Source organism: Phaenicophaeus curvirostris, chromosome 26 (assembly GCF_032191515.1).
Source record: "Phaenicophaeus curvirostris isolate KB17595 chromosome 26, BPBGC_Pcur_1.0, whole genome shotgun sequence".
NCBI lineage: Eukaryota > Metazoa > Chordata > Aves > Cuculiformes > Cuculidae > Phaenicophaeus > Phaenicophaeus curvirostris.
In genome coordinates, this window is record NC_091417.1 from 6,306,168 (window position 1) to 6,323,867 (window position 17,700).

At 49.1% G+C, this 17,700-nt stretch overlaps 1 protein-coding gene across 1 annotated transcript in view; it reads left to right on the plus strand.

Moving 5' to 3' along the window:
- MYO1D (myosin ID) overlaps nt 1-17,700 on the plus strand; it is a 184,163-nt gene that overhangs the window by 102,430 nt on the left and 64,033 nt on the right. Inside the window, exons 20-21 of the mRNA XM_069877121.1 lie at nt 8,474-8,587; nt 13,338-13,492. Of these exons, the coding sequence (XP_069733222.1) occupies nt 8,474-8,587; nt 13,338-13,492 (269 nt within the window). The remainder of the gene's footprint in view (nt 1-8,473; nt 8,588-13,337; nt 13,493-17,700) is intronic.

Consider the following 17,700-nt stretch of genomic DNA (forward strand, 5'->3'; position numbering starts at 1 on the left):
CAGGTTCATTAAATGAATCAGAAGAGGAGTTGTTCTGTTTCCAGGCTGAACTGAACAGGCCAGGAGGAGTCCTCCTTCATCTCCTCCTTCATCTTGTCCCTGATGGAGCTTCCAGCCCAGATGCCACATGGTTGTGCAGAGGCTTGGCCTCAGGCTCCCTCGATCCTCCACTAACCCTGACAATACACTCCAACATTGCTCAACCCTCTCATTCAACTGTGCTCTTAACGAGACCATCTTAACGAGGCCACGGTAAAAGGCACAGAACACTCCTCTGGAGTGTTTTTGTTTGGGAAGCAATAAGAGGTTTCTGTTCTCATACTCACCAGTCACTGCAGTGTAAATGACAGAACCCACTGCCACCAGCAAAGGCCACCTCCTGTAGAACCATAGAATCACAGAATACAACATTCAGTTCTTGAAGAGGTGATTATGGGGATCATTGTATGGATGGGATGGATTGGAATGGAACGGCATGGCAGGCTGGGACATTACTTTGGGGGTTGTAGAGTACCTGTGTGCCCAGTGTGGAAGTTTAATTTTACTCCCTCTTATATACCTTCTAAGCTTTTAAGTCTTTGTTTCCCTCTCTCCTGGTTCAGCTACAAAGGATAAAGGAGAGGGGAAAGCAGATCTCGGAGGCACACAACCTCACCATATCCTGAGCAGCCATCACAGGCACAGAGGTCCTACCTATAGGCAAGACCCTGAGCAGTTCTTGGTTATGGCGTGTGAGGACACCCTGGAGCATACAGACAGGCCTGGGTCCTGTACATCCTGGAAAAACCATTCTTGTACCGGGGTTTGTTGTGTTGGTTTCCCAGCATTTCAAGAATAGGAGGAGTCTGGAGATGTAATAGATGTTACCTATTGTCAGGGTTGGCCACCTGCCCACAGATGAGCACACCAAGCCCTGGGTGATGGCCATCTGCCCACAGACCAGCACACCAAGCCCTGGGTGATGGCCACCTGCCCACAGACAAGCGCACCAAGCCCTGGGTGATGGCCACCTGCCCACAGACAAGCGCACCAAGCCCTGGGTGATGGTCAGCTGCCCACAGACAAGCACACCAAGCCCTGGGTGATGGTCAGCTGCCCACAGACAAGCACACCAAGCCCTGGGTGATGGCCACCTGCCCACAGACAAGCACACCAAGCCCTGGGTGATGGCCACCTGCCCACAGACAAGCACACCAAGCCCTGGATGGTGGTCAGCTGCTCACAGACGAGCACACCAAGCCCTGGTTGATGGTCAGCTGCTCACAGACCAGCACACCAAGCCCTGGGTGGTGGTCAGCTGCCCCCAGACCAGCACACCAAGCCCTGGGTGGTGGTCGGTCGCACACAGACATGCACAGTGAGCATGGGTGGCGATGAGCTGGCACAGGGGAACTGCTACTTGTACACAGCCTGTCTGCGCCCCGAGTCTTTGATGTCATTAATACTTGTTCTGGCCTTCTCTTCTAAGATTTTGTGTCAGATAAAACAAATACAACTGAATTTATTGAACATAAACATCTGCCTTAGGAAAAGAAACAAATTGGAGCACCTTTATCCAACAAATTGATAAAATTATTTCAGCATTGTTGTGGAGGACAAGGCAGCAGCTTTGCAGGGTCTCTGAAGATGGTGTATAAGCCTGGCAATTTCACTAGTCTCCATGCTTAAACTCAAAAGCAAATGACCCCGTGCTTGGATGTAATATTTGTTGGAGAGAACCATTTATCTTCCTACTTATGTGGACAAGAAGTGTCTGGGCAAGCCTGAAGTGAACAAAGGAGAGAAGACCAGCCATCTTGAACTTTGCAAGCTAACGAGGCAAAGATCTGACATTTCAGGATTTACCGTTTTCACTTCCCAACAAATGCACTTCTTTAGGTAACCTGCAATGCCTTGAATTCGAACATCAGATTTGCAGACCAAAGTGCTGCTTAAGCAGCTCCGTGCTTTGACTACAAGAGCACGTTTTTTACCCTGAAAACAGCATTAACCTTCTTTTACTCTTCACATATAACAATTTATATCCTACGCTGTCTTTTCAAACAAAGATGTTTCTCTTCTCAAAAATACGAGCTGTAACATTCTTCCTCTCTGGAGATGTTCAAGGCCAGGCTGGACGCTGAAGGCCTCTCTGAATGTACAGAGTGATTCCCGGCCATCTCGATACCAGTCTGAATGCCCCTGGCATGAGGTTAGCAGGGGACTGAAGAGTTACAGAAATTAAGATGTAATTAATTATAAGATGATTTCATTGCTGCCCTTAGAGAAATGCTCTTGAAGAGCGCATCAGCCCACAGAGTAAGGTCACTCAAGTTCACTCATGGTGTATTTTCATGACTCAGCTTATCTGAGGATTCTTGAGCAAAAAATGTGCTGTTACAGCTGGTCCCTTAGGCCGGCAGGAAGGTGTCACAGAATCACAGAATCACTTGATTGGAAAAGACCCACTGGATCATCAAGTCCAACCATTCCTATCAACCACTGAACCATGCCCCTCAGCACCTCATCCACCCGTCTTTTAAACACCTCCAGGGAAGGTGACTCAATCCCCTCCCTGCGCAGCCTCTGCCAGTGCCCAGTGACCCTTTCTGTGAAAATTTTTTTCTGATGTCCAGCCTGAACCTCCCCTGGTGGAGCTTGAGGCCATTCCCTCTCGTCCTGTCCCCTGTCACTTGGGAGAAGAGCCCAGCTCCCTCCTCTCCACAACCTCCTTTCAGGTAGTTGGAGAGAGCAGTAAGGTCTCCCCTCAGCCTCCTCTTCTCCAGGCTAAACACCCCCAGCTCTCTCAGCCGCTCCTCTTGTTCTCCAGCCCCCTCACCAGCTTCCTTGCTCTTCTCTGGACTCGCTCCAGAGCCTCAACATCCTTCTTGTGGTGAGGGGCCCAGAACTGAACACAGGATTTGAGGAGCGGTCTCACCAGGGCCAAGTCCAGAGGGAGAAGAACCTCCCTGGCCCTGCTGGTCACTCCGTTTCTGATCCAAGCCAAGATGCCATTGGCCTTCTTGGCCACCTGGGCCACTGCTGGCTCATGTTCAGTCACTGTCAACCAACACCCCCAGGTCCTTCTCCTCCAGGCAGTTTCCAGCCAGACTTCTAGTCTGGAGCTGCCCAGGGTTGTTGTGCCCCAAGTGCAGGACCCGGCATTTGGCCTTGTTAAACCTCGTCCCATTGGTCTCATCCTAGTGTTTCAGCCTGTCATGGGTAAAGAGAGGGCACTGTGGTGGGTTGAGGTGAACGTTTTGTTTCTGTAAGGTGACGAATCGTCCCTACATGTGTGAGGTCATTCTGGCTCAAATACTCAAACCCTGGATTCAGTTTTGGGCCCCTCACTGCAAGAAGGACATTGAGGAGCTGGAGCGCATCTGGAGAAGGGAACAGAGCTGGAGAAGGGTCTGGAGAACAGGGGTTCTGGGAGCGGCTGAGGGCCCTGGGGCTGTTTAGCCTGGAGAAGAGGAGGCTGAGGGGAGATCTCATCGCTCTCTGCAGCTCCTGGAAAAGAGGCTGGAGCCTTGTTGGTGCTGGGCTCTTCTCCCAAGTAACAAGGGACAGGATGAGAGGAGGTGGCCTCGAGTTGTACCAGGGCAAGTTCAGATTGGATATTGGGAAAAATTTCTTTACTGAAGGGGTGGTGAAACCCTGACAGAGGCTGCCCAGGGCAGGAATGAGTCTCCATCCCTGGAGTTTAAAAGAGGTAGATGAGGTGCTCAGGGGTGGTTCAGTAGTGGACAGATACGGTTGGACTCAATGATCTCAAACCTCTTTTCCAACCTAACGATTCTATGATTCCGTTACCATCAGCCACAATGTGAGTTGTCTGCTCTTTAATTTGGATAATTTCAGTCTAACACAGTTCTTTCCTTGGAGAGATGAGAATTGAAAGCATAAATACAGGGAAACCAGAACAGACGCGAGGTGAGCCTGGAGCTGATGTATTTAAAAATTTTTATATACAGAACACACCTCATGGCCTGTGTGATATTTGCTAACCATTAAATTCCTTGAGATGGATTATTTTAGCTGGTGATTGACACTGTTCTAGGAAAGTTGAAGAAGCAACACCAGTTCTCACCAGCCAGGGAGCTGCTCTCGAAGTGCCGATAACTGCTGGGAAAGTTTTCTTTAGCTTGAGTGTGTGGGGTCTTCATTTCAACAGCTTGGGATGAATAATAAGGGTGAATCTGTTTGGACCAAAGCTGTTCTAGCTCTTTTTATAGACAGTTTGTGAAAACACTCTGAAGTCTCACTGACGGGAGGTGCGTCTGCTCGCTTCCTTGCAGTAGGTAGAGGTAGAAGCAGGTCATTTCTGACGGTGGAAAAATCCATCATTTCTGAGCATCTCTTCTTTTTTCAAAGGAAGTTTTTTGCCTCAGGAAGCCAAATGCATATTTCATGCACACCACCAGGATTTGTTGCATCACCTTGGAAACAACAATTCTCTTAATTTTTTTAGGAAAAGGCTTTTCTTCTCACTTTCTTTCTTGTCATTTGTGGCACCAAGCTCCCTGGAGAGGCCCATCGCTTCCCGAGTCTGGAGCCTATGGTGCCTACAGGCTCCTGGAACCTCGCTTGGAGGTTTTTCTGGTATGGGTTAGGCTTTGATTTTCTCCATCAACCAGTCAGGAAGCTAAATTGAGACTCGTTCAAATTTGGATCAACAAAGATATAAATACAAAATGCCCAGAAGGTGCTGAGAACACAATGCTAGGCAGGGCTCTTCTCCGAAGGGGATGAGCAGATGACAGAGATGATGAGCAGAGAACAGAAGGGCTGTCTCTCCTCCTACAAAACCAAAGGAACGGTGGCATTTGCAGTGGTGCTGGCATTGGTCCGAATCTTTTCGGTGCGTGCTTCCCAGTGTGACAGTTTACTTCTAAATCCACGGCATGTATGATTGACATAAGTAGTCTGTAGGTGTGTGAGACACCTGGAGCAAACTTTGAAAGAGATGGAAAGGACAAGCTCAAGGGCAGTGAGAATTTGCTTCTGATGCAGGATGAACTGCTGGACTTCCCTTTCAGAGCATCTCTAGCTGTTCAGCTGGATTGGTTGTTCAATGTAAGCACTAAAAACAGTGGGTAACCACAAGAAAACAGTGGAATTATAGCAACCTCCCAGTACTGGAAGGGGATTCAGGAAAGCTGGGGAGGGGCTCTTGATCAGGGAGTGCAGGGACAGGATGAGGAGAACAATTTTCAGCTGAAAGAGGGGAGACTGAGATGGAATCTTAGGAAGAAATGTTTTGCTGTGAGGGTGGGGAGGCCCTGGCCCACGCTGCCCAGAGCAGGGGTGGCTGCCCCATCCCTGGAGGTGTTGAAGACCAGGTTGGATGGGGCTTGGAGCCCCTGATCCAGTGGGAGGTGTCCCTGCCCATGGCAGGGGGCGGAACTGGATGGGCTTTGAGGTTTGTTTCAGCCCAAACCGTTCTATGATACTATGAATTTAAAACACACTTGTAGAACTACTATGATATTGGATTGTCTTGCAAAAACCATTCCCACACTCTGATCAGCAGCCATGGAAACTTCTGCAGTGAGATGGATCTGGTAGCACAGCTCAGTGAGGTCTGCTCCGTTTGTCACTGGGGGCACCAGGCTGGGGTTGGCACCAACAACACTATGATGGGAGCAACAAGCAGGACCATGATAGCGGTGTCAGACCCTTTAAAAGAACATTAAATCCACAAGAGGGGTTTTGGAGCTGTGCCTGCACGGCACCAGTGCTGAGGCTGCAGCCTGGAGACGCCTCTGCTCAAACTCCTGAGCCGTGGAGCGCGTTGTGAGCTGCGCAGCCAGATGATGGTTTGAGGAGCCTGTGCTGCTCTGCTCAAGCACAGAGCATGTAGCACCAGCCATCCCTAACCTACTTTCTCTGGGCTATTTAGTGTTTCATAGCCTTTATTTTTTCCCCTCTCCCACTCAGCTGCTTTCTAAAATAAAGCCAGTTATTCAGCACCTCTTCCTATGAGATTTTCCAGGCCCTCAATCGTTTCATTTACCTCCTGTGAACCAGCAGAGTCTCCTTCATGTTCAGCATCCTGGTGCCTCTCACACTATTCCGAGAGGGACCTCAGCCCCAGGACGTCATTCCCCGTGCACGTCTTCACCGCCTGCTAACGCCTTGCCTGTTTTCAGCTGCTTTGCCTGTTTGTGCCAAGATCGATCCCGAGCTGTCGAAAATCATCTTCAGTTACTTGTTCTGAGTTGGTGCTCTTCATTTAAAGCTGTCATATAGCTTTCCAATTTGCATTTTCTGCCTTTATCTGCTCTGAACTTCGCCGCTCTCTGCCTGTTGACTGGGAATATTTCAGTTCTGATTTCACCCAGGAAAATCCTGTTTGTGTTCATCCGCTTCGTCATGTCTCGCCCTTGTCTGCCCTTCTCAACTGATGAATAAACATCGCTGTGACTGCGATACACCGGTGACTCCGGGTTTGCCGTAGTGAGAAATACTTTCTCCTCTGTCCTACTCCTTACTTATTTTAACAAAACTTGGTCTGTCCAGAGAAGGGCAACGAAGCTGGTGAAGGGGCTGGAGAACAAGGAGCGGCTGAGGGAGCTGGGGGTGTTTAGCCTGGAGAAGAGGAGGCTGAGGGGAGACCTCATTGCTCTCTCCAACTACCTGAAAGGAGGTTGTAGGGACGTGGGTGTTGATCTCTTCTCCCAGGTGACAGGGAACAAGGGGGAATAGCCTCAAGCTGCGTCAGGAAAGGTTGAGATTGAACATTAGGAAAAAAATTTTCACCAAAAGGGTCATCAGGCCCTGGCAGAAGCTGCCCAGGGAGGGGTTTGAGTCACCATCCTTAGAGATATTTAGAAGACAGGTAGATGAGGTAATTACGGATATTGTTTAGTGGTTGATAGGTAAATGAAGTCAGTGATTCTGTGATCTCATGCCTCTTTAGTGCCTGGTCTCTTGGGGCACCTGAAACTCTGTGTGACATCAAATTTAGGGTAGCAATTCCTGGAGAAGTTGTAATAACTGCAATGTTGATGAACACATGGTTCCTCTGTGAAATCCCCACTGACTCGAGCCCTACGTTACCAACAGCCTCGGAGAATATTTGTGATGAGTTGTGGTGACATGAGGGAATGGAAATGACCCGTGTTTAGAAAGGAGAAGAATAAAAACACGGTCCCAGATATAAAACTTTTCTCTGGGGGGATTAGAATTTTGTTTCCTGCCATGATGTGATCCTCCCACTTCTGTTTTTGTAACCAATCACACAAAACCATAAGGTGTGGAATGGTGATTGATTATCGTCGGTCGTCTTGGATTTTCCCCAGATCAGATGTTACTGTCGAGGTAGAACGTTTAGCGTCTTGTTCCCTTTGAAGGAGCACACGTTAATAAACAGTTCTGTGGCTTTACAGTCATTTTCCAGAGGTGCTCACATGGTCTTTGCGAGCAGGGTTGGTGATTGGATTTGTCAGGCACTGGAAGGATGCTGCTGTGGGTGGGGTGTTTGGTGGACAAAAATAAACATGAATTCAGGATTTCAGAATGCCTAGAATTAAGGAAAATTCTAGAATTGTGTGACCCCTGTACGTGACTTGCTGCTGGGCTCTGTTACTCTGCATCCTTAGCTTCTGCCTGACTCATCTGTTCTTCCATCACTCTTATTGCATGGAAACAGGATGTGTGAACTACAACAGAACAGGGAAGGGGGTTCACGTGTTGCTGTCTTCCCACAGTTAATTTTTACCGTATCAGATCTGTTATGTCTAATTGATGTTTGCTGGGAAAAAACACCATGTCTCAGGGCTGATCCACACAAAGCCCATAAGTACATTAGAAGTATGTTCTGGTCGATCATGGTCTCAGGCCCCCAGATCATCTTTGTGGCTTCCTCTGGACTCGCTCTTGGATCCATGTCCTTAGTAGCTGTGCCCTCCTCCTGCCTCTGGTTGCCTCGGTCCCTGTGTACAGGCTCAGCTCTCCCACGCGCCCTCTGGCCCCTTCACTCTTCTCTTCCTTCCTGCAGAGAGGCACAACCTTAACAGAACCAGTGGAATGTGCCCGCTCTCAGCTAACACATCCACTAATGGTCTGTGGAAGAGACGTTGTCCACATTTTGCACTTCATGGGCGAGGCACAGATGTTTTAAAAGAGGGACCTAGGATCTGCTCCAATATAGGATGGGCATCGGCTTTCAGATGCTTTGGGTTAAGGCTGTCACAGATGCTGGTGACGCGCTGTGGGCAGGAATTCCACATCAGGCTTTTGGGATGACAAAGGCACCTCTATAATGTAGGAAGAACAGCTGTCTGCCCGGGCTTGGTGTTGCTTCTCCAGGGCTGTGCGTTTCTCTTGCTGTTGAACAGCATTCTGAGACCCACCTTCTCTTTACTCTCTCTCCAGATCTGTGGAGGGAGCCTGTTCCATCTCTGACAGTTTTGCATATTTGTTACTACAGTGTTTTATTCTGCATGTTCTTGCAGTGACTAAGGGGGACTGAAAGTTTGCTTCTCCACAGGTCAATCGCTTTAACAAGGTGGAGGACAGAGCGATCTTCATTACCGACCGGCACCTTTACAAGATGGACCCGATGAAGCAATACAAAGTGATGAAGACCATCCCCCTCTATAACGTGAGTATGAGGACTGGGGAATCTCATCGCGGGCTCTCTTGCTAATGTGTGGTGCATCTACTGTTTAGCTCCATTTCCATATCCATAAAATGGAAAAACATCATAGTTTACAATTTTTAATACATTTAATGTCTTTAAGACAGTTCTAGTGGGAGGTGTTGGAACTGGATGGGCTTTGAGGTCCCTTCCAACCCAAACCGTCCCATGATTCCATGATAGTGCAATTATCTACGGCACTGGTGTATCTTCTTAGCTCTTAATTTCAGTGCATGAAATAAAAGCTAAACCCCAAACTGCTCATCGCTGCCTCTCCTGTTCATTCTTCTATTTTGTTTTTTATTTACTATGCACTGGAAGATCTCAGCCCCGTAAGGGGGTTTGTGTTTCATAGCAGCTCTTGACACAATTTTTGCTCTCTGGGGGTTGGTTTGATCCTTTGTGTCTTGCTTGATTTTTTTTATATCTGTTCCTGTTTAATGTAAATCTTATCAAAGCAAAATTCAGGATGATAGGGAGGTGCCTGCCCTTCGGGGTGATGGAGTTGATCTGCCAGTGACAAAGAAACCGATTATTGCTGTAGGAAGGAGGATGGGGAACAACCTCATCTTAGCCCTTCAGCATCACTGCGTGCTTGTTTTTCTGAGCCTGAGGTAGCGCTATGGTTATCTTCAACCCACAGAACCGGTCTGGGTTGCTTGGAAATGTCCTACGCAAATTTGTTGGAAGGTTTGTGTGTGAAGAAATAAGAAGTCTGGCAGCCCTGAATTGCTGGAAGAGCAGAGATGGGATTCAGGGAACAGCAAAGTCTAATCTGCAGATGTGGAGTGAATGATTAGCTCCAATGGCATCCAGAATGTTGGTTTTGAGGGTCCTTTTCCAAGCTCCCTGCTGGTCATCCACCAAAGCTGAGCCGCAGCCACACACCACAGCACCGTGCTCGTCTGCCCTGTTTGTTTGCCCTCATATTGACACTTGTCTGCGTGGCATTGTCTCTTGATTTGGAAAGACCTCACTGCTAGGGTCGTTTTCCTCCGCTGATGTTCAGTTCGACTGACGTTATCTTGTAATTATGCAGAATGAACCTGTCAGCAGATTGTGCTACTGAATGCTGACTCCTGCTTGTGCAAACCAACTTGTTCAAGCACACGGAGCCTCCAGGCGGAGTGGTTTTCCTACATGGGTGGGGGTTGTGCAGGGTCCAGGTGATCTTGGGAAGAAATGTTTTCCTGTGAGGTTGGGGAGACCCTGGCCCAGGTTGCCCAGAGCAGTGGTGGCTGCCCCATCCAATAACAGGGGGGTGGAACTGGATGGGCTTTGAGGTCCTTTCTGACCCAAACCATTCCATGATTCTGTGGTGGTTCTTTGATTAATTTTGTTCATCGTAATTTCTCAATATTGATTTTCTGAGCTGTTACCTCAAACGAAATAATTATGTCACTGCAATTCACTCACCACATCAATAATCACAGGTAAATCCATATTTAACACAGTGTTAGAAAAAAGTCTGCTTTACCTGTGTGCTTGATGGGTTTATCAGAGGAGCTTGGACATCTGTTTCCAGCCCCCTGCCATGGGCAGGGACACCTCCCACTGGATCCGGTTGCTCCAGGCCGCATCCAGCCTGGTCTTGAACCCCTCCAGGGATGGGGCAGCCACCACTGCTCTGGGCAACCTGGGCCAGGGCCTCCCCACCCTCAGCGTGAAGAATTTCTTCCTAGTGTCCAGTCTAAATCTTCCCCCTTCCAATTTACAGCCATTCCCCTTGTCCTATCACTCCAGGCCCTTGTGAAAAAAACCCTCCCCAGCCTTCCTGGAGCCCCTTTCAGTGCTGGAAGCTGCTCTAAGGTCTCCCTGGAGCCTTCTCTCCTCCAGGCTGAACAAGCCCAACTCTCAGTCTGTCCTTATACGGGAGGTGCTCCAACCCTCAGATCAGCTTTGTAGCCCTCCAAATTCCAGCAGTGTCGATGCGTGTCAGTGTACATGTCCTTCTGGGAGGAGGATGGTGCCCTGCTGCTCGGCAAAGGCAAACCTGGCCGACAGGCGCCTGCTGCAGGCTGGCAGCAGCTCCGAGCACCCTGGCAACATCCTTACGGATGGCGTTGCCATGGAAATCTCACTGGAGACACTCAGCTGATGCCTGTTACTACTGCAAACCTGTTGTCGGCTGAAGAAATCCCCCTGTGGCCCCCGGTCTCTTCTAACTGGGGTTCCCTGTACCCTCGTAGCCCATCCTGTGGGGCTGCCTGTGTCCCCAGCTCTGCCTTCTGCTCCGTCCTGCCCAGGGGACGGGATCGGAAACGCTGTGCAAGTGATGACAAAGCAATTGCTTTTGTTTCAGCCCTGACCATTTCGCAGGGTTGAGGTGAAACATTGGGGCATTTTTTGTGTGCCGGCGTTGTGGCAGGTACCTCAGAAGTGCCAATGCCCAATTGCCTTTTTGTTCTTACCTAGAGAGAAAATAAACAGGTAATGGCAAAAACAGAATTAAAAGGCAGCCGCACTGCAGAATGGATCTTGCCACCACCTTCCCCAGCGGGGAATAGAAAACCGGGCAGCAGAGCTGGCGTTAGTGTTTGTACACACTGAGATAAGCACCTTCTTTGGAGTCATTTCTCTTGCATTGTGTTTATTTGTTCAGGGAGAGGTGAAATAGGGAAATTTCAAAGGGCTCTTGGACTTCTGACGTGGTTTTGTTGAATAATTAATATTTAAGTAGGCTTTTCAAATCCAGAGATTTCAACTGGCTCATCTTTCACACTTGGTGCACACGTAAAACCTCGATGGCACTAGTCCCTGTGGCGCTATTGTGCTCCCGGGGTGTGATTGAAGCATGCAGATTAATTTAAGGGACACTATAAACCCCGGCAGCTGTTAGTGCCTGTGCGTGAAGCAGAGCTGTTTTTTAAAGTATTTCATATCCCCAAAATAGCCTGAGCAGCAGAGAATAAACTCCACCTGCGCTGGGTGGACGCAACTGGTGGCAGGAGGGCTCTGCTCAGTGTTTAAACTATCAAGTTGCAGTGGTTGAGCGAGTGTTGTGTGGTGAGAAGAAGGCAAGAAAATACGAGTGATGCTAAAGGCATGTAGTGTTTCACCGAGCAAGCAGGGCCCACACCACACACTGTCTGTCGGCCGCGCTGTGCCTTGTGCTCCCTGCGATGTGTTAGACACCCGGAGCCGGAGCGGCTCTCTGGGCGTCACGTTGTGACTGCTAAAGCGAACACCCGGCTCCAGGCTGTTCCTGAGTGCGATTCACGCTTCTGAGAGCAGCAAGCCAGCTCCGGCTCGGTTTGTGGTGAGATCCCCAGACAGAGCACTGGGTACCTAGAAGGCTTCTTTCTTTGAGAAGGAAATAATGACTTCTGTGTCCACACAACGGTACCTCAGTGCCTGGCGCTTTTAGGGCAACATGGCTTCTTTGCAAATCTCTGGATGCTTCCAAGGAGTTGTGCAGTCCTTTGGTGGTCAGGGGAGGGCTGCTGTATCCTTTCTGTACTCAGCATTCCTTTGCCTTACTCACTGTTTTTATTTTTACACCACTCTTTCGGTAAAAGAATTTTCCCCAATATCCAACCTGAATCTCCTCTGACGCGACTTGAGGCCATGTCCTCTTATCACGTCACTTATCACTTTGGAGCAGAGCCCAGCAGCCACCTCACCACAGCCTCCTTTCCAGGAGCTGCAGGGAGCAATGATGTTTCCCCTCAGCCTCCTCCAGACTAAACAGCCCCAGGTCCCTCAGCCCAGAACCCTTGGGCTCCTTCTCCAGCTCCGTTCCCTTCTCTGGACACTCTCCAGCTCCTCGATGTCCTCCTTGCACTGAGGGGCCCAAAACTGAACCCAGGATTCGAGGTTTGGCCTCACCAGCACTGAGCACAGGGGGACGATCCCTGCCCTGCTCCTGCTGGCCACCCCACGGCTGATCCAAGCCAGGATGCTGGTGGCCTTCTGGTCACCTGGGCCACTGCTGGCTCACGTTCAGCCACTGTCACACAGCACCCCCAGGGCCTTTTCCACCAGGCAGCTTTCCAGCCGCTCTTCTCCAAGTCTGGAGAGTTGTGCGAGGTTGTTGTGTCCCAGGTGCAGGACCTGGCCTGGTTGAACCTCATACAATTTACTCTCAGCCCATGGACCCAGCCTGTCCAGGTCCCTCTGCAGAGCCTTCCTGCCCTCACTGCCGGGTTTGCAGCTTATATTATTCACCAAGATGTTTAGGCTTTCAGTAACAAACTTCGTTCTTATGCTGTCTGCTTATCCTTGTGTTCCCAGTGCTGCGGACGTGCATGGGGAGGCGGCTGCTGGCCAGACTCATGATTACTGTTGGTTTCCATTGAAAAGAAAAGAAAGCAGGCTTGTGGTGCTGGTGTCAGCCAGGGTGGAGCTCGTAAAGCAAGCTTCGGCTGTTAGAGTTCCACCCCGTGTGCTCTTTGCTGGGAGGCCCGTGGCACCGGAGAGGCATGGTGGGAACATGGAAAGTGCTGCTCCTGGCAGGAGTTGCTCAGAGCGAACCCAGTCTAGATGTCAACATTTCCTCGCGCCTTTGAGGTCATTGACTTCCAAAAAAAACCCCTATTATTTCACCTTGACACTTTCCACAGGCGTGAGGACCTGCACGCTGCCACTGCCTTCAGCGCCCTGGTAGAGGAGGATGCTGAGGGCGAGCATGGCGTCCTGCAGAGGAAGGAACGAACCTGGCGAGTGGCAAAGATCTATTGATGTATATAACTTCGTTCTTGCTTTCTCTTCCCAGTTGATAGGATTGAGCGTCTCCAATGGAAAGGACCAGCTCGTGGTCTTCCACACGAAAGACAACAAGGATCTCATTGTCTGTCTCTTCAGCAAAGAGCCTTCAAACGACAGCAGGATCGGAGAGCTGGTGGGAGTCCTGGCAAGTCACTTCAAGAGGTCAGTGCGGGGGCTGGAGTTTGTTGAGGGCTCAGTCTAGTGTGCTGCATCAGAAACTCCCCCTGGAGTCGTTGCGGTGCCAGCCTTGAGCTTGATCTGTGTAACTTCACTGTGTTACTGGGATACTGCAGCAACGTTTATTTCTGTGCACTTTTGGGACATGATTTTTAGCTGCAACACTTTGCTTGCCCGTTCCACCTTTCCTGCGTATTTTCATTAGAGTGTGGGTGTTTGGGGACAGAGATCATTGAAGATGCTTTTCGAGTGCATCACAAAGTCTCTCAAATGCTTCTTCCAGTCAAGTTTTTAACATAAAATTAAGATACAGTCGTTCCTTTCCCAGTTTGCTCCCTCTGCCCCCAGTATCAGTAGAAAATTTATTCCTTGAGCTGTCAGATGTCATCTTTGTTTCCTGTTTCTCTTGTAAATCAGTGCACAAAGGCTGGTTTACTGGTGGGATGAACGCTTTAGTGGCTGTCTTGCTTTGAGCTTCTGCAGCTGAACTAGCAGTTGTCACCTTTACACCACAGAGTTTGAGACTGTCCGGACAAGCGTCACAGCAGCAGCTGCATTGCAGGCAATCTCAGAAACGTTAATGCTTTAGAGAAATGGTGTGCAGAATGAAAACGAACCTTCAAAATTGTTTCCTTACTCCTCCAGAACAGATTCTCGTGGGGGTTGATGTTGTTCAGTGTCCCATGCAGCACTGGCTTTTGCGACTCACAATCTCATGCTCCGTTCATGACCCAAAAAAAGGAGGCTTCCTAGGTGAACATTCATACAGAGCTGCAAGGGGCAGGACACTGACAGTGAGTTTAGGTGATACGACATCCCTGGGTCCTTTTTTCATGGGTCCAAGAAGAGTGTGGTGCTTCTGCCACTGCTGGAGGGAGGTGCCAAATTCATTTGAAATGAATTCTCAGCATTGGCATAACTTATTTGGGGAAATCAGTGCTGGAAAAGCTACAGAAAACCTTCTCTGGTTTTGCTTTTACCTAAATATAGTTTCATTTCAAAGGCAGGTACTCCCAAAGGCTCCAGAGAGATGGGTGTTGCAAAGCAACACACTTCATTTTGAGAATCCTGTGAAGTAGCTGGAGCTCTTTCATGTCTGGCATGTTTTGAACACAGGTGACATCTGCTGCAGTGAGCTGATGCTCCTCAGCACCTTAACAAGTCTCTCATGTTGGGAGGAGCTGTGAAACTGTTGATTACACTCCACATCCTGGATGTTTGGTGTTCAGACGGCCCTGGTGTGCTGTTCCTTTTGCTCGGACATGATGACGTGCTCAGCCTTTTTATCCACATCCAGTGGAGCTTAGTGGGAGGCAGGCGCTCGTCAGTGTAAGCAAGCGTTTGTGTGGCCAGCAGGCTGAAATATCTGCGTCTTTCATACCAGGATATAAATTATTGATTTTCGATTTCTTAGAGTGATTTTAACAATAGGAGTTAGACTTGAAGAAGGAAAGGTTCTGGGGAGACCTTAGAGCAGCTGCCAGTACTGAAGGGGGCTCCAGAAAAGCTTGGGAGGGAAAGCTGATCAGGGAGAGCTGGTTTTCAGCTAAAAGAGGGGAGATGGAGATGAGATTTTAGGCAGAAATGTCTTGCTGTGAGGGTGGGGAGGCCCTGGCCCAGGTTGCCCAGAGCAGTGGTGGCTGCCCCATCCCTGGAGGGGTTCAAGGCCAGGTTGGATTAGACTTGGAGCAACCGGATCCAGCAGGAGGTGTCCCTGCATGTGGCAGGGGGTGGAATTGGATGGGCTTTCAGGTCACTTCCAACCCAAAACATTCTGTGATTCTATTTTTTTTACTTTAAAGAAGAATTAGTTTTTATCTAATCACTGTCTGTAGAAGAATGGCAGTTCAAGACATTCTATGCTGTTTAATCTTCACTTCAAACAATATTAGCATTCTTTTTTACTGCTTCAAATGGCAAATCTCAGCCCAGCTGGCTAAATGGGAGAGCTGCTCTGAAAGCCTCTTTTTCTCCCACATCTAAGAGTTCCTGGTTTTACAGTAATGTACAGGAACAGCTCACGTTTAGTTTTCCAAATACCCAGATGTCATGGTTTCCTTCTTCAAAGCAGTATCTGTAAATCAAAATAAAAGGCAATACTCTCCTTTTCAGCCACTTTCCATCTTCTAAGAGTAAAAAATCCCTGTCACTCAATGGGATTAGCTGACCCCTGGCTTGAGAGGCACTTTGGGAATTCCTCATTAAACGGGATTAGCTGAAAGTAACCGTGTGCCTGATGGCAAGTGTCAGGTTTCTCTCTTCTGCTTGTCAGGAGGTGGTTGCTGTGAAAAGAAAGTGGATAGGGCAGTAAAATCTTGAGCCTGAAAGTTCAATCACTGTGTGACCCTGGAATGGGACTTGAGAGCTTGACTCCACCTGGGACGTGGCGAGCAGCTTCCTCAGGTTACAGGGTTCTCGCTTAAGGCCTCTCTGAACATACAGAGCGATTCCCGGCTGTCTCAATACTGGTCTGAGTGCCCCTGGCATAAGGTTTTAGCAAGGGCAAAGCTGAGCTTAAGCTGAAAGAGGGGAGATTGAGATGAGATCTTACATAGAAATGTTTCCTTGTGAGGGTGGGGAGGCCCTGGCCCAGGTGGCCCGGAGCAGTGGTGGCTGCCCCATCCCTGGAGGGGTTCAAGGCCAGGTTGGATGGGGCTTGGAGCAACCTGATCCAGTGGGAGGTGTCCCTGCCCATGGCAAGGGTGGAACTGGCTGGGCTTTGAGGTCCCTTCCAACCCAGACCATTCCATGCACAGCAGCCCTTGGTCCTGTGTGATGTTGTAGGTAACGACACTATCACTGTGTCCCATACAATAAATCCCATACAATTCCATGCTGGTCTGTACTGGTGAAAAGCCGAGGAGATGCCTGCTGATGGCATCTGGGCTGAGGATGCCCAGACAGTCAAAGTCAGATGCTTTGTTTCAGTTTTTATTACTTTTCCAAACTCTTTGAACTGGGAACTTAACTGCTAACACATCGTGTGTTGGGAATTTGGGGAACTTTTCTGCGAACAGTAGCTGAGGCATAAAATTCAGAGGTCTCGTCTTCTGATGCAAGAGTGTTCTAATAACTACTCTTGCAGTAGGGACACTCCTGGTTTATTAGGCTCAAACCCTTCAAACCTGGGAATGTGTTGCCTGAATTCACGTCTTTTCCCATTGTCCCTGCTGATCTCCCTGAAACTGCGTCTGTTGAAAAATCATTCCTTGTAGGATTTTCCATGCTTTCAGATTGTGATCAAAAATCGGTATCAATAAAGCACAAAACGAGCATGATGCTTCTATGAGCCATGAAACTTCAGAGTAGTGACTTTGATGGTTAAGACGGTGGACTGAGTGTAGTTGAGTTAAGGGGTGTTTGACTCACACTTCTAATTTTGTCAGCTAGATTGTATTCTTTTTAATAAAACTTAAGTTGCTGATTCCCAGCAGAGATGATGGGGAAGCCAGCTGAGATGCCAGTGTGATGATCGCAGTAACTCATGCCAGTAGGTAGACGTGTCCATCAACTTGAGTTCTCCTCGGTATTTTCCTTGCTGTGGCTGTCTCGGAGCCCTCATGCATGCCTGGAGAAGAGCTGTGATGAAGCAAAGTGCATGAAATAACTGGAGAAATCCTCTAGCAGCTCAGTGTGTTGGGTGGTTCCTTTCAGAAGCAAGTGGATGCAATTGGGATCATGGGACTCTTCCTATGCTGCTTGGCAGGAAGAATGGATGCTCTGAAGTGATGAGGGGAGCACATTGTTCTCATCATTGGTTTGCCAAACCTCTTGCTCCCAGCGCAGGGGAGAACTCTCAGAAGCTGCGGATGTGGCACTGTGTCCTTCAAGTGTTGGAGCCTGTGCTCAGGAGGAAGGGACCTGAGGAGCTCTTGGAGGAGTGGGAATGGACATAAAAGGTGATTTATCTGCCAGGGATCGACTTATCCTTTCCATTTTCTACATCCACATTGCTTCACGGTCCTTAAGCCTCTAGAAGATGGCCCAACTGATCAGCCCAATGTGTTGAGGACTCTTTCTGGATGTACTTCAGCATCATACAGCACCAGAACAGATCTGCTGGCAGCCAGTTGCCAAAACACTGATTGCTTCTATTCTCATCCTCTGGTGGCTCTCTCAGTCCGTGTGTCACCTCCCGTGTCCTGTCCTCTCCGCAGCATGGAAGCAGCATGTTCTGAACACTGTGGATCATT